Source organism: Thalassophryne amazonica, chromosome 12 (assembly GCF_902500255.1).
Source record: "Thalassophryne amazonica chromosome 12, fThaAma1.1, whole genome shotgun sequence".
Lineage (NCBI taxonomy): Eukaryota > Metazoa > Chordata > Actinopteri > Batrachoidiformes > Batrachoididae > Thalassophryne > Thalassophryne amazonica.
The window spans coordinates 44,182,903-44,198,802 of NC_047114.1; the positions used below are offsets into that span (position 1 = coordinate 44,182,903).

General features: G+C 41.4%; 1 protein-coding gene across 2 annotated transcripts in view; it reads right to left on the minus strand.

Annotated features, from left to right (window-relative positions):
* Positions 1-15,900, minus strand: part of casp8 (caspase 8, apoptosis-related cysteine peptidase) — a 59,236-nt gene that overhangs the window by 34,375 nt on the left and 8,961 nt on the right. The window contains exon 2 of one of the 2 annotated variants that reach the window (XM_034183651.1): positions 6,464-6,612. In XM_034183651.1, coding sequence (XP_034039542.1) covers positions 6,464-6,571 — 108 coding nt within the window. In that variant the 5' untranslated portion in view covers positions 6,572-6,612. Of the gene's footprint in view, positions 1-6,463; positions 6,618-15,900 lie in introns of both variants that reach the window. The other variant, XM_034183650.1, reaches the window with a different exon arrangement.

Consider the following 15,900-nt stretch of genomic DNA (forward strand, 5'->3'; position numbering starts at 1 on the left):
GCAGTGTTGCAAAAGATGTTGGTTGTTCACAGTCAGCTGTGTCTAAACTCTGGACCAAATACAAACAACATGGGAAGGTTGTTAAAGGCAAACATACTGGTAGACCAAGGAAGACATCAAAGCGTCAAGACAGAAAACTTAAAGCAATATGTCTCAAAAATCGAAAATGCACAACAAAACAAATGAGGAATGAATGGGAGGAAACTGGAGTCAACGTCTGTGACCGAACTGTAAGAAACCGCCTAAAGGAAATGGGATTTACATACAGAAAAGCTAAACAAAAGCCATCATTAACACCTAAACAGAAAAAAAACAAGGTTATAATGGGCTAAGGAAAAGCAATCGTGGACTGTGGATGACTGGATGAAAGTCATATTCAGTGATGAATCTCGAATCTGCATTGGGCAAGGTGATGATGCTGGAACTTTTGTTTGGTGTCGTTCCAATGAGATTTATAAAGATGACTGCCTGAAGAGAACATGTAAATTTCCACAGTCATTGATGATATGGGGCTGCATGTCAGGTAAAGGCACTGGGGAGATGGCTGTCATTGCATCATCAATAAATGCACAAGTTTACGTTGATATTTTGGACACTTTATTATCCCATCAATTGAAAGGATGTTTGGGGATGATGAAATCATTTTTCAAGATGATAATGCATCTTGCCATAGAGCGAAAACTGTGAAAACATTCCTTGCAAAAAGACACATAGGGTCAAACTCATGGCCTGCAAATAGTCCGGATCTTAATCCAATTGAAAATCTTTGGTGGAAGTTGAAGAAAATGGTCCATGACAAGGCTCCAACCTGCAAAGCTGATCTGGCAACAGCAATCAGAGAAAGTTGGAGCCAGATTGATGAAGAGTACTGTTTGTCACTCATTAATTCCATGCCTCAGAGACTGCAACCTGTTATAAAAGCCAGAGGTGGTGCAACAAAATACTAGTGATGTGTTGGAGCGTTCTTTTGTTTTTCATGATTCCATAATTTTTTCCTCAGAATTGAGTGAGTCCATATTTTTTTCCCTCTGCTTGGTCTAAAAAAGTAACCGTTACTGACTGCCACAATTTTTTTTTCTGATTTCTTATAGTGTTTCTTAAAGCCATAAAGTTGCCATTTGAAATGACTTTAGTTTTGTGTCATGTCTGTGATTTGCTTTTTTTCTACAAAATTAAACAACTGAATGAACATCCTCCAAGGCCGGTGATTCCATAATTTTTTCCAGGGGTTGTATTGGGTGCCTTTTAATTTCTATGTTCTTGATTCTTTGTTTCATACAAGATAGAATGAGCCCAGTTTGTACATTTAGCCCAGGTACTGGGCAAAGCACTGAGACTTTTGCACTTTTGTTTTATATTTGCTCTTTAGAATTTTGCACTTTTTAAAGTGTTTTATACCTCATATTAGAACGGTGTTTTTTATAGTAGGATAACCTACACTGCAAATTATTTTTGTTTACATTAAATTATGTGCAATACAGTTGTACTGGATAGGTAAATATTTTTGCTATTTGTGAAGAAAAAAATATGTTTCCCTTGTTTGAATGGGCATTGTTAGGTTAAGCTCAGGAAGAGCATTTACCAAACTGTTTGAGGCAAAATGTTGAAAATAAATATCGCATTGCCATTTTCCTATAGTTGAAGTGCTGTTCTTATGCTTTACAATGGTACTTTGTGAAATACATATAGTGTGGCATCATAGTGAAGGTGGGTCATGCTTAAACTTTATGACAGGCATGATGTGTATTAGTTTATATCGGTATCGGTTTATATCGGAATCGGAAATTCAGTGTTTGACAATATCGGCATATCAAATATCGGCAAAAAAGGCAATATCGAGCATATATATATATATATATATATATATCTTAGTAGTCATGGAAATAGTCAAAATGTCTGTTTTCTGAACCAGCGGACTGTTGCATTCCACAATCGTTTAACTCTTAATCATGAACAGCCATGTATAAACACGACAAATTGTGGTAAAAGCATGATTCATTACATTTTTCATCTAGGATTTAACTTTTGAGGAGCAAATTTTAAAACAAAAGCAGTCTTGCTTACAATCAGATAATTGTTAAAGGGCTCATGTAGTGTAAAAAGTTTTTATCTACCTTTTACATTTTCATGTGTTTGAGGTTTACTGTTAAACAGCTCCAAAATTTCACATTTTATGAGTGTTTCCCCAGAAGAATTAGTTGAAAATTGTATTATAATTTGGTTGAATAAAATGTTGGAACCATATAATTGTTATATATGTATATTTTTTCCAAGCACAGTCACTAGTTCAGGTTTTCTAACTACAACCCCTGGAAAAATTATGGAATCACCAGTCTTGGAGGATGTTCATTCAGTTGTTTAATTTTGTAGAAAAAAAGCAGATCACAGACATGACACAAAACTAAAGTCATTTTAAATGGCAACTTTCTGGCTTTAAGAAACACTATAAGAAATCAGGAAAAAAAATTGTGGCAGTCAGTAACGGTTACTTTTTTAGACCAAGCAGAGGGACAAAAATATGGAATCACTCAATTCTGAGGAAAAAATTATGGAATCATGAAAAACAAAAGAACGCTCCAACACATCACTAGTGTTTTGTTGCACCACCTCTGGCTTTTATAACAGCTTGCAGTCTCTGAGGCATGGAATTAATGAGTGACAAACAGTACTCTTCATCAATCTGGTTCCAACTTTCTCTGATTGCTGTTGCCAGATCAGCTTTGCAGGTTGGAGCCTTGTCATGGACCATTTTCTTCAACTTCCACCAAAGATTTTCAGTTGGATTAAGATCCGGACTATTTGCAGGCCATGACATTGACCCTATGTGTCTTTTTCCAAGGAATGTTTTCACAGTTTTTGCTCTATGGCAAGATGCATTATCATCTTGAAAAATGATTTCATCATCCCCAAACATCCTTTCAATTGATGGGATAAGAAAAGTGTCCAAAATATCAACGTAAACTTGTGCATTTATTGATGATGTAATGACAGCCATCTCCCCAGTGCCTTTACCTGACATGCAGCCCCATATCATCAATGACTGTGGAAATTTACATGTTCTCTTCAGGCAGTCATTGTTGTGTGGGCCGCTGAAGAGGAGGTACTGCTGGCCCACCACCACCAGAGGGCGCCCTGCCTGGAGTGCGGGCTCCAGGCACCAGAGGGCGCTGCCGCCGACGAAGGCTGTCAGGCTGACAGCTGTCACCCATTACTAGACACAGCTGACTGCACTCAGGACGGAGTATATCAGCAGGACAGCGTCTCCACCTCAGTGCCGAGATACCGCCTTGAGATTAAGGTAACCTACTCTGCTAGTATATATTTTGAGGACTCTGATAAACCTTGCTAAACTATTTCAGGACAGCTGATTACAGAAAGCACCTTGCTTGGATAAGTACTCACCTTCCTGCTTCATTATTTCAAGAGGTGGAGGCGGCTTCTCCCCTCTCCGTCTACTGGGTGCTGTCGCACCCATACCTGTGTGTTGTGCTCTTTCCCGCCAGCAGTACCGGATCCGACGAGCGAAGGCAGTGGCCACCTGGGAATTCGGGACTTGGCGGTTCCAGTACTCCTGGTTTTCGGTGGCAGAGGAAATCTGGGTGGTTCCGGTTCGACGGGGACGGACGTCTCCTACCTTCGAGCCTGCCCACACAACACCAGCAGATTTCGACTTACAAAGTATTAATTGTTGTATTGGTTGTGCCCTGTTCACAACAGTAAAACTTGTTATTCACCTTTCTCTATTGTCCGTTCATTGCGCCCCCTGTTGTGGGTCCGTGTACCTACACTTTCACAACAGGATATCTCGGCCAGCGTCATGGATCCCGAGGGGCGTCAACCGGCTGTTGAACGGCCAATGGAAGAACAGGGCGCAGCGGCGGCTTCGGGAGGGGTAATCGGTGAGTTGCAGCGGATCCTCACCGCTTTCAACCACTCGGATCGATTTTATGACCGAGCAGCACGTTCTCCTAAACCGCAGGGTGGAGGCTCTCGCCGCACAAATGGAAGCGCGCCCTCCGGGCGCCGCTGCGGCTCTCCCTCCCGAGGACCCTGCGTGTGAGAATGACGTTCCACTGGTTGTTCAACGGCCCCTTCCTCCGTCCCCTGAAGCATACATAAGCCCTCCAGAACCGTACGACGGCTGTGTGGAGACGTGCGCGGACTTCCTTATGCAATGTTCGCTCGTCTTCGCTCAGCGTCCCGTGATGTACGCAGCTGATGCTAGCAGGGTAGCTTATGTGATAAATCTGCTTCGCGGGGAGGCACGCGCTTGGGCTACAGCGCTCTGGGAACAGAGCTCACGGCTCCTTCAGTCATACGACGGGTTTGTACGGGAGCTCAGAACGGTGTTCGATCATCCCAACAGAGGAGAGTCCGCTTCAACCGCATTACTGTCCATACGACAGGGACGTCGGAGCGCAGCTGCCTATGCAGTCGCCTTCCGCATCGCGGCAGCGAGATCCGGCTGGAATAGCACTGCCCTCCGCGCTGCCTTTGTAAATGGATTGTCTCTGGTCCTAAAAGAGCACAAACACACAGGTATGGGTGCGACAGCACCCAGTAGACGGAGAGGGGAGAAGCCGCCTCCACCTCTTGAAATAATGAAGCAGGAAGGTGAGTACTTATCCAAGCAAGGTGCTTTCTGTAATCAGCTGTCCTGAAATAGTTTAGCAAGGTTTATCAGAGTCCTCAAAATATATACTAGCAGAGTAGGTTACCTTAATCTCAAGGCGGTATCTCGGCACTGAGGTGGAGACGCTGTCCTGCTGATATACTCCGTCCTGAGTGCAGTCAGCTGTGTCTAGTAATGGGTGACAGCTGTCAGCCTGACAGCCTTCGTCGGCGGCAGCGCCCTCTGGTGCCTGGAGCCCGCACTCCAGGCAGGGCGCCCTCTGGTGGTGGTGGGCCAGCAGTACCTCCTCTTCAGCGGCCCACACAACAGTCATCTTTATAAATCTCATTGGAACAGCACCAAACAAAAGTTTCAGCATCATCACCTTGCCCAATGCAGATTCGAGATTCATCACTGAATATGACTTTCATCCAGTCATCCACAGTCCACGATTGCTTTTCCTTAGCCATTTGTAACCTGGTTTTTTTCTGTTTAGGTGTTAATGATGGCTTTCGTTTAGCTTTTCTGTATGTAAATCCCATTTCCTTTAGGCGGTTTCTTACAGTTCGGTCACAGACGTTGGCTCCAGTTTCCTGCCATTCGTTTCTCATTTGTTTTGTTGTGCATTTTTGATTTTTGAGACATATTGCTTTAGGTTTTCTGTCTTGACACTTTGATGTCGTCCTTGGTCTACCAGTATGTTTGCTTTTAACAACCTTCCCATGTTGTTTGTATTTGGTCCAGAGTTTAGACACAGCTGACTGTGAACAACCAACATCTTTTGCAACATTGCGTGATGATTTACCCTCTTTTAAGAGTTTGATAATCCTCTCCTTTGTTTCAATTGACATTTCTCGTGTTGGAGCCATGATTCATGTCAGTCCACTTGGTGCAACAGCTCTCCAAGGTGTGATCACTCCTTTTTAGATTCAGACTAACAAGCAGATCTGATTTGATGCAGGTGTTAGTTTTGGGGATGAAAATTTACAGGGTGATTCCATAATTTTTTCCTCAGAATTGAGTGAGTCCATATTTTTTTCCCTCTGCTTGGTCTAAAAAAGTAGCCGTTACTGACTGCCACAATTTTTTTTCTTGATTTCTTATAGTGTTTCTTAAAGCCAGAAAGCTGCCATTTGAAATGACTTTAGTTTTGTGTCATGTCTGTGATCTGCTTTTTTTCTACAAATTTAAACAACTGAATGAACATCCTCCGAGGCCGGTGATTCCATACTCTTTGCCAGGGGTTGTAATGCTGCATTTACACATAATGACGACAATAAATGCAAATTGAGTCTCCCATCCAACTTCATGTAGCCCTAACTTACACCATTTAATGTTAAATGGGTTGATGTACATTTGGGAATTACATTAATTTGATTCATTAAATCTTTTAATATGATATCAATTTGACAGTAGTCATTCTTCATATTTCAAAATTGGGTTTGACCTTCTTTGTTGGAAACCAAGTTAAAAGTGGAAAAAGGATGGCATCTATAGATAAGGGATGAATAAAAATACAAAGTTTTAGTGATATTGAATATTTTCCCCAAAACCCATTTTTAAATTATCCACATTTTTATTTTATGTTCCCTGCTTTAGGTGCTCTGTGTCATTTTCTGTGGACATGGACTGTGACATGTGGGTGTATTTGTGTTTTGAAAAAGCAAAGTTATTAATACAGTCAGATGTCTGCAGAAGATGGAAAAAAAAATAATCTAAGATTAAGTTATTGTGGTTTATATGCAGAATTTATGTATGTTATCACTGACAGTTCACTAGTGCTGAACGTTTCTATCCAGTGAGACATTTATCTTACTTACTCAGTAAACAACATGGAGTTGTTGCACTCACCATTTCCAACCGCTTCCTGGGGATGACATCAAGACACAGGAAGCAAAGTTCTTTCACCTCATTGGAGTCCAGCTCCTCATCTATTTTAGCTAGTGTGAGGAGGTCCATCGTAGACAAACTCCACCAGAAAAGGCCTGGATCTCAGAACACTAGTCTAAAGGTAAGAGAACCAGAAACAAGACAGATGAAGAACAAGAACACTGTCTTCATAAACTGTCTAAAACATACAGTATTGTGCAAAACATTGAGGCACATTGAGATCCTTGAATTAAAAATTAAGTCCATCATTTGGCGTGCCTTTCATATAATGTAGAACAGGTAGGTCAGTGGATTAAGGCATTCAGCTACCAATATTTAGATGTGTGCTCGATTCCCAGTCACACTACCTGGCTGTGTCCTTGGACAAGACACATCAATGGCTACCAACCTTATCTGGGGAAGTAACCTGCTTTGGACTGGCATCTAAGTGTGGACTCACCAGCTTCATGATATAGAATACAGGTAAAAGCACCAGCACCAATGGGCCTCAAGGCCTGTGTTGGGCAGACGTCTCATCTTCACATTTTGTTATCATACTCATTAAGATGCAAATTAAGTCACCAAAATGTAATTAATTAATCTACACAGGGAGTGCTTATGTTGTCCATCATGTAATGGGTCCAGAAAATGGATGGAAGGATATTATCATGTTTCAAAACAAAATCATTCATTCATTCATCTTCTACCGCTTAGTCCATTTAAGGGTCGCGGGGGGCTGGAGCCTATCCCAGCAGCCATAGAATTAAATTAAATTAAAGATCCCAATCCACCTAACCCGCATGTCTTTGGATGTGGGAGGAAACCGGAGCACCCGGAGGAAACCCACGCAAACACGGGAAGAACATGCAAACTCCACACAGAAAGGCCACAGGAATTGAACCCATGACCTTCTCGCTGTGAGGCAACAGTGCTAACCACTAAGCCCGTGTTGCCCAAAACAAAATCACTTCATCCTAATATGCAAACTTACACTCAACAAAAATATAAACGCAACACTTTTGGTTTTGCTCCCATTTTGTATGAGATGAACTCAAAGATCTAAAACTTTTTCCACATACACAATATCACCATTTCCCTCAAATATTGTTCACAAACCAGTCTAAATCTGTGATAGTGAGCACTTCTCCTTTGCTGAGATAATCCATCCCACCTCACAGGTGTGCCATTCCAAGATGCTGATTAGACACCACGATTAGTGGACAGGTGTGCCTTAGACTGTCCACAATAAAAGGCCACTCTGAAAGGTGCAGTTTTGTTTTATTGGGAGGGGATACCAGTCAGTATCTGGTGTGACCACCATTTGCCTCATGCAGTGCAACACATCTCCTTCGCATAGAGTTGATCAGGTTGTCAATTGTGGCCTGTGGAATGTTGGTCCACTCCTCTTCAATGGCTGTGCAAAGTTGCTGGATATTGGCAGGAACTGGTACAGATCCTTGCAACATGGGGCCGTGCATTATCCTGCTGCAACATGAGGTGATGTTCTTGGATGTATGGCACAACAATGGGCCTCAGGATCTCGTCACGGTATCTCTGTGCATTCAAAATGCCATCAATAAAATGCACCTGTGTTCTTCGTCCATAACAGACGCCTGCCCATACCATAACCCCACCGCCACCATGGGCCACTCGATCCACAACACTGACATCAGAAAACCGCTCACCCACACGATGCCACACACGCTGTCTGCCATCTGCCCTGAACAGTGTGAACCGGGATTCATCCATGAAGAGAACTCCTCTCCAACGTGCCAAACGCCAGTGAATGTGAGCATTTGCCCACTCAAGTCAGTTACGACGATGAACTGGAGTCAGGTCGAGACCCCGATGAGGACGACGAGCATGCAGATGAGCTTCCCTGAGACGGTTTCTGACAGTTTGTGCAGAAATTCTTTGGTTATGCAAACCGACTGTTTCAGCAGCTGTTCGAGTGGCTGGTCTCAGACGATCTTGGAGGTGAACATGTTGGATGTGGAGGTCCTGGGCTGGTGTGGTTACACATGGTCTGGTTGTGAGGCTGGCTGGATGTACTGCCAAATTCTCTGAAACACCTTTGGAGACGGCTTATGGTAGAGAAATGAACATTCAATACATGAGCAACAGCTCTGGTTGATATTCCTGCTGTCAGCATGCCAATTGCATGCTCCCTCAAATCTGAGTGGCCTTTTATTGTGGGCAGTCTAAGGCACACCTGTGCACTAATCATGGTGTCTAATCAGCATCTTGATATGGCACACCTGTGAGGTGGGATGGATTATCTCAGCAAAGGAGAAGTGCTCACTATCACAGATTTAGACTGGTTTGTGAACAATATTTGAGGGAAATGGTGATATTGTGTATGTGGAAAAAGTTTTAGATCTTTGAGTTCATCTCATACAAAATGGGAGCAAAACCAAAAAAGTGTTGCGTTTATATTTTTGTTGAGTGTATATACACAGATTTGTCCCCCAAATTAAATCAGATTATCAAAAGAACAAGGGTTACTTATTCGGAGAATTATCCTCATGTCACTGGGATCTCAGCCTACAAAATCGAGAGTTGCATGGAAGGACTTATGGAGTTGCTGACATGTTTGGTGATGGTGACATATGTATTTGCAAGAAAATGAAGGTCCAAGTCTTTAGGGTACTGGACTGGTGCAGTTTTACTGTATAGCTGGAAAAACGTGTACAATAAGCAGTGACTTAAGGTGTCAATTCAGCCCGTTACGATAATTACTGTATCAACTTACCATTCGAATTATAACAGTGAAGATGATAATTGTGCTAGCCTTAATATATCACGTTTTACATGTGTGTTTGTTTCCAAAAGTCACCAACATTTCAGAGAGTCGTGCAGCCTCTGTCCCTGTCATTTCCTGCTCTCTCCAGGAAGTGAGGGCAGCTCTGCTCTCTGAAGTGTATATGCAGCAGCGAGCCAGCCAGCTGAAGCAAAGCAACAGTATTATTTCACCCAGAAACTTTGGAAGAATCTACATTTGTGTTGAATCACTGTTGATGTTTTGTCAGAATCAAAATTATGCAGGCATTGACATTAAGCTTTTTAGTGTACTTGTCCATAGGACAAGTACCCCTGGCAGTTTACTTGTCCTATAGGAAAAGCTGGTTGTCCAGACAACCCGAGAGTAAGATTCAAATTAAATATTTATCACATATACTTTGCTCTGACTTGTCACTTTATAAAAACCTGTCAAACTTATTTTGTTTGTAAGTACTTTAACTTTAATATTCCAACATAAGAACTGCAGCTGAAATAGAAAAATCATTACATTTCAACATTTTATGGGACTGAGATTCAGATTAAATATTTATCACATCTATGAGGTCTGTCCAAAAAGTAACTGACCTTTTTATTTTTTTCAAAAACTATATGGATTTTAATCACGTGTGATTGCATCAGCCAAGCTTGACCCTTCGTGCGCATGCGTGAGTTTTTTCACGCCTGTCGGTTGCGTCATTCACCTGTGGGCAAGCTTTGAGTGAGCACTTGTCCACCCCCCTCGTCGGATTTTTATTGTCAGTGAAATGGCTGAGAGACTGCCGCTTTGCTCCATGAATTTTTTTTCAGAAACTGTTAGAGACAGCCAGTTGGAAACCATTCGAAAGATTCAGATGGATTTCGGTGAAGATTCTGTTGGCGTCACACGGATTAAAGACTGTTAAAACCTTTTTAAAGATGGCCCACAGCGACAGAGGGCGCGCAGCGCACTGAGCGGCCATCGACAGGCTTGAACGACCAGATCATTTCTAAATTGAACGCTGTGTTGATCCGGGACATCGTGTGACTACCACAGAAATGGCAAGAGAGCTGGACATAGCACTTTTGCGGCACATTCCACTGTTACAGGACATTTTGTAATGAAAGACGTGCGGAGGATTTCACGCCGGCACGGAGCCGCTCATTGCGCACAACAAAAAAAACACCTCCGTGTAGGAAACCATTCAGAAGATTCAGACGGCTTTCAATGGCTTTTCAGTTGAGTGAGTATCCGAGAAATTGTGTAACAGCTGGACATGCCACAACATGTCCTGTGAGACTTCCAACACGGAGGTGTTTTTTTAGAATTAGTTAATAAAGTTTACAGCCAGTTTTCTTGGGAAATGTCAGAGGATGAATACATGAACATTTCCAACTCTCTTTCTTAGACTTTATTTACATCAATCAATCAGAAATAGAAACAGTGTGGTACTTTATGGTAAATCTGTGTCAGGTAGGCAGTTCTCAAAAACTAAATGTCCATGCTGGAAGAAGACAAGTGAGGGAAGCCACCAAGACAACTTTGGAAGAATGTTTGGCTTCTGTGTGTGTGAGAGGAGAAACTGGGAATATAACAACTTTTTTATTTTTATCTTAATTTTACATACAGTCCCAACTTTTTTATTTGTGGTTGTTTCTATTCCATTTCTGAAATTAAAGAACTGCTATAAGGAAAAGTTAACATTTTATTGTTTTTTAAAACTTTTTAGTAGAACAAACAAAAACCAAACTCTTGTAAAGAAGGAAAAAATACACAAACGTGCAGGAAAAACGGAACAATGCAGACTGATTTGACTTGTGATTTTTGAAAATAACAAGCGGTAACTTACTTTGAAATAAATGAAACGCAGAGCTGCAGCCTAATAACTTTGAAAAATAAAAATCAGCAGCTTGTATTTTTATTCAGACTAGAGTTCATTTCCTCTTTTTTTCTCCTCCTCAGTCACGTTTTGTGCTTGAACATAAAACAACTACATTAAGTCCTCTAAAATAAATATCTTGGTAAAAAAAACAGCCTGTTAAAGTTCAGAGTTCTCAGCTGCTTTATGTGATTTCTGCTTTTGAACATCACTGCAGTTTCTCCACATCAGGTTTTTTTTAACCCCTTAACGCCTATTGTCGCATATACTATGCTACAATATTTGACTCAAATATGCAACATACCAAATTGACCAGTATGCCTGTTGTCGCAAATTTGCAACATACCATTATTATTATTATTATTATATTATAACATAAAGTCATTACCAAAATAACAAAATTACTATTTATTTTTTGTGCAAAAGTGAAATTAATAATCTCAACATTATTTACCATCTTCTCCTTGCTTTCCTTGCTTGCCTCTACTGGTGGTTGGCTCTCACTGCGGTACTGTATCACTTCCTGTTCCGGAGCACAGCGGTGTTTTGCTGTATCTGTTAGCTGTTTAATCTGCGCAGTTAGATTGATCTAGTTACCTAGATAACGATTTGTTTCAGTGTAATCTTCACGTGCCTTAACTAAAGCACTCCCTCTGCTGAATCACCTCTAAATTATTTACACATTATTCACTTTGTGTGTTTTTAGGAATCCGCTAGCTTAGCGCAGCTACTACCTCTTAGCCGGTTTAGCATGGTGGCTTCTCCTGTCTCTCCCGCACTTTTCTGCTCTGGGTGTGAAATGTTTAGTTATTCCTCGGCCTCCTTTAGCAGTAATGGTACTTGTAATAAGTGTAGCTTATTCGTAGCTTTGGAGGCCAGGCTGGGCGAATTGGAGACTCGGCTCCGCACCGTGGAAAATTCTACAGCTAGCCAGGCCCCTGTAGTCGGTGCGGACCAAGGTAGCTTAGCCGCCGTTAGTTTCCCTCTGGCAGATCCCGAGCAGCCGGGAAAGCAGGCCGACTGGGTGACTGTGAGGAGGAAGCGTAGCCCTAAACAGAAGCCCCGTGTACACCGCCAACCCGTTCACATTTCTAACCGTTTTTCCCCACTCGACGACACACCCGCCGAGGATCAAACTCTGGTTATTGGCAACTCTGTTTTGAGAAATGTGAAGTTAGCGACACCAGCAACCATAGTCAATTGTCTTCCGGGGTCCAGAGCAGGCGACATTGAAGGAAATTTGAAACTGCTGGCTAAGGCTAAGCGTAAATTTGGTAAGATTGTAATTCACGTCGGCAGTAATGACACCCGGTTACGCCAATCGGAGGTCACTACAATTAACATTGAATCGTGTGTAACTTTGCAAAAACAATGTCGGACTCTGTAGTTTTCTCTGGGCCCCTCCCCAATCGGACTGGGAGTGACATGTTTAGCCGCATGTTCTCCTTGAATTGCTGGCTGTCTGAGTGGTGTCCAAAAAATGAGGTGGGCTTCATAGATAATTGGCAAAGCTTCTGGGGAAAACCTGGTCTTGTTAGGAGAGACGGCATCCATCCCACTTTGGATGGAGCAGCTCTCATTTCTAGAAATTTGGCCAATTTTCTTAAATCCTCCAAACCGTGACTATCCAGGGTTGGGACCAGGAAGCAGAGTTGTAGTCTTACACACCTCTCTGCAGCTTCTCTCCCCCTGCCATCCCCTCATTACCCCATCCCCGTGGAGGCGGTGCCTGCTCCCAGACCACCAATAACCAGTAAAAATCAATTTAAGCATAAAAATTCAAAAAGAAAAAATAATATAGCACCTTCAATTGCACCACAGACTAAAACAGTTAAATGTGGTCTATTAAACATTAGGTCTCTCTCTTCTAAGTCCCTGTTAGTAAATGATATAATAATTGATCAACATATTGATTTATTCTGCCTTACAGAAACCTGGATACAGCAGGATGAATATGTTAGTTTAAATGAGTCAACACCCCCGAGTCACACTAACTGCCAGAACGCTCGTAGCACGGGCCGAGGCGGAGGATTAGCAGCAATCTTCCATTCCAGCTTATTAATTAATCAAAAACCCAGACAGAGCTTTAATTCATTTGAAAGCTTGACTCTTAGTCTTGTCCATCCAAATTGGAAGTCCCAAAAACCAGTTTTATTTGTTGTTATCTATCGTCCTCCTGGTCGTTACTGTGAGTTTCTCTGTGAATTTTCAGAACTTTTGTCTGACTTAGTGCTTAGCTCAGATAAGATAATTATAGTGGGCAATTTTAACATCCACACAGATGCTGAGAATGACAGCCTCAACACTGCATTTAATCTATTATTAGACTCAATTGGCTTTGCTCAAAATGTAAGAGTCCACCCACCACTTTAATCATATCTTACATCTTGTTCTGACTTATGGTATGGAAATTGAAGACTTAACAGTATTCCCTGAAAACTCCCTTCTGTCTGATCATTTCTTAATAACATTTACATTTACTCTGATGGACTACCCAGCAGTGGGGAATAAGTTTCATTACACTAGAAGTCTTTCAGAAAGCGCTGTAACTAGGTTTAAGGATATGATTTCTTCTTTATGTTCTCTAATGCCATATACCAACACAGTGCAGAGTAGCTACCTAAACTCTGTAAGTGAGATAGAGTATCTCGTCAATAGTTTTACATCCTCATTGAAGACAACTTTGGATGCTGTAGCTTCTCTGAAAAAGAGAGCTTTAAATCAGAAGTGCCTGACTCCGTGGTATAACTCACAAACTCGCAGCTTAAAGCAGATAACCCGTAAGTTGGAGAGGAAATGGCGTCTCACTAATTTAGAAGATCTTCACTTAGCCTGGAAAAAGAGTCTGTTGCTCTATAAAAAAGCCCTCCGTAAAGCTAGGACATCTTACTACTCATCACTAATTGAAGAAAATAAGAACAACCCCAGGTTTCTTTTCAGCACTGTAGCCAGGCTGACAAAGAGTCAGAGCTCTATTGAGCCGAGTATTCCTTTAACTTTAACTAGTAATGACTTCATGACTTTCTTTGCTAATAAAATTTTAACTATTAGAGAAAAAATTACTCATAACCATCCCAAAGACGTATCGTTATCTTTGGCTGCTTTCAGTGATGCCGGTATTTGGTTAGACTCTTTCTCTCAGATTGTTCTGTCTGAGTTATTTTCATTAGTTATTTCATCCAAACCATCAACATGTCTATTAGACCCCATTCCTACCAGGCTGCTCAAGGAAGCCCTACCATTATTTAATGCTTCGATCTTAAATATGATCAATCTATCTTTATTAGTTGGCTATGTACCACAGGCTTTTAAGGTGGCAGTAATTAAACCATTACTTAAAAAGCCATCACTTGACCCAGCTATCTTAGCTAATTATAGGCCAATCTCCAACCTTCTTTTTCTCTCAAAAATTCTTGAAAGGGTAGTTGTAAAACAGCTAACTGATCATCTGCAGAGGAATGGTGTATTTGAAGAGTTTCAGTCAGGTTTTAGAATTCATCATAGTACAGAAACAGCATTAGTGAAGGTTACAAATGATCTTCTTATGGCCTCAGACAGTGGACTCATCTCTGTGCTTGTTCTGTTAGACCTCAGTGCTGCTTTTGATACTGTTGACCATAAAATTTTATTACAGAGATTAGAGCATGCCATACGTATTAAAGACACTGCGCTGCGTTGGTTTGAATCATATTTATCTAATAGATTACAATTTGTTCATGTAAATGGGGAATCTTCAGGTTAATTATGGAGTTCCACAAGGTTCTGTGCTGGGACCAATTTTATTCACTTTATACATGCTTCCCTTAGGCAGTATTTGACGGCATTGCTTAAATTTTCATTGTTACGCAGATGATACCCAGCTTTATCTATCCATGAAGCCAGAGGACACACACCAATTAGTTAAACTGCAGGATTGTCTTACAGACATAAGGACATGGATGACCTCTAATTTCCTGCTTTTAAACTCAGATAAAACTGAAGTTATTGTACTTGGCCCCACAAATCTTAGAAACATGGTGTCTAACCAGATCCTTACTCTGGATGGCATTACCCTGACCTCTAGTAATACTGTGAGAAATCTTGGAGTCATTTTTGATCAGGATATGTCATTCAAAGCGCATATTAAACAAATATGTAAGACTGCTTTTTTGCATTTACGTAATATCTCTAAAATTAGAAAGGTCTTGTCTCAGAGTGATGCTGAAAAACTAATTCATGCATTTATTTCCTCTAGGCTGGACTATTGTAATTCATTATTATCAGGTTGTCCTAAAAGTTCCCTGAAAAGCCTTCAGTTAATTCAAAATGCTGCAGCTAGAGTACTGACGGGGACTAGAAGGAGAGAGCACATCTCACCCATATTGGCCTCTCTTCATTGGCTTCCTGTTAATTCTAGAATAGAATTTAAAATTCTTCTTCTTACTTATAAGGTTTTGAATAATCAGGTCCCATCTTATCTTAGGGACCTCATAGTACCATATCACCCCAATAGAGCGTTTCGCTCTCAGACTGCAAGCTTACTTGTAGTTCCTAGGGTTTGTAAGAGTAGAATGGGAGGCAGAGCCTTCAGCTTTCAGGCTCCTCTCCTGTGGAACCAGCTCCCAATTCGGATCAGGGAGACAGACACCCTCTCTACTTTTAAGATTAGGCTTAAAACTTTCCTTTTTGCTAAAGCTTATAGTTAGGGCTGGATCAAGTTACCCTGAACCATCCCTTAGTTATGCTGCTATAGACTTAGACTGCTGGGGGGTTCCCATGATGCACTGTTTCTTTCTCTTTTTG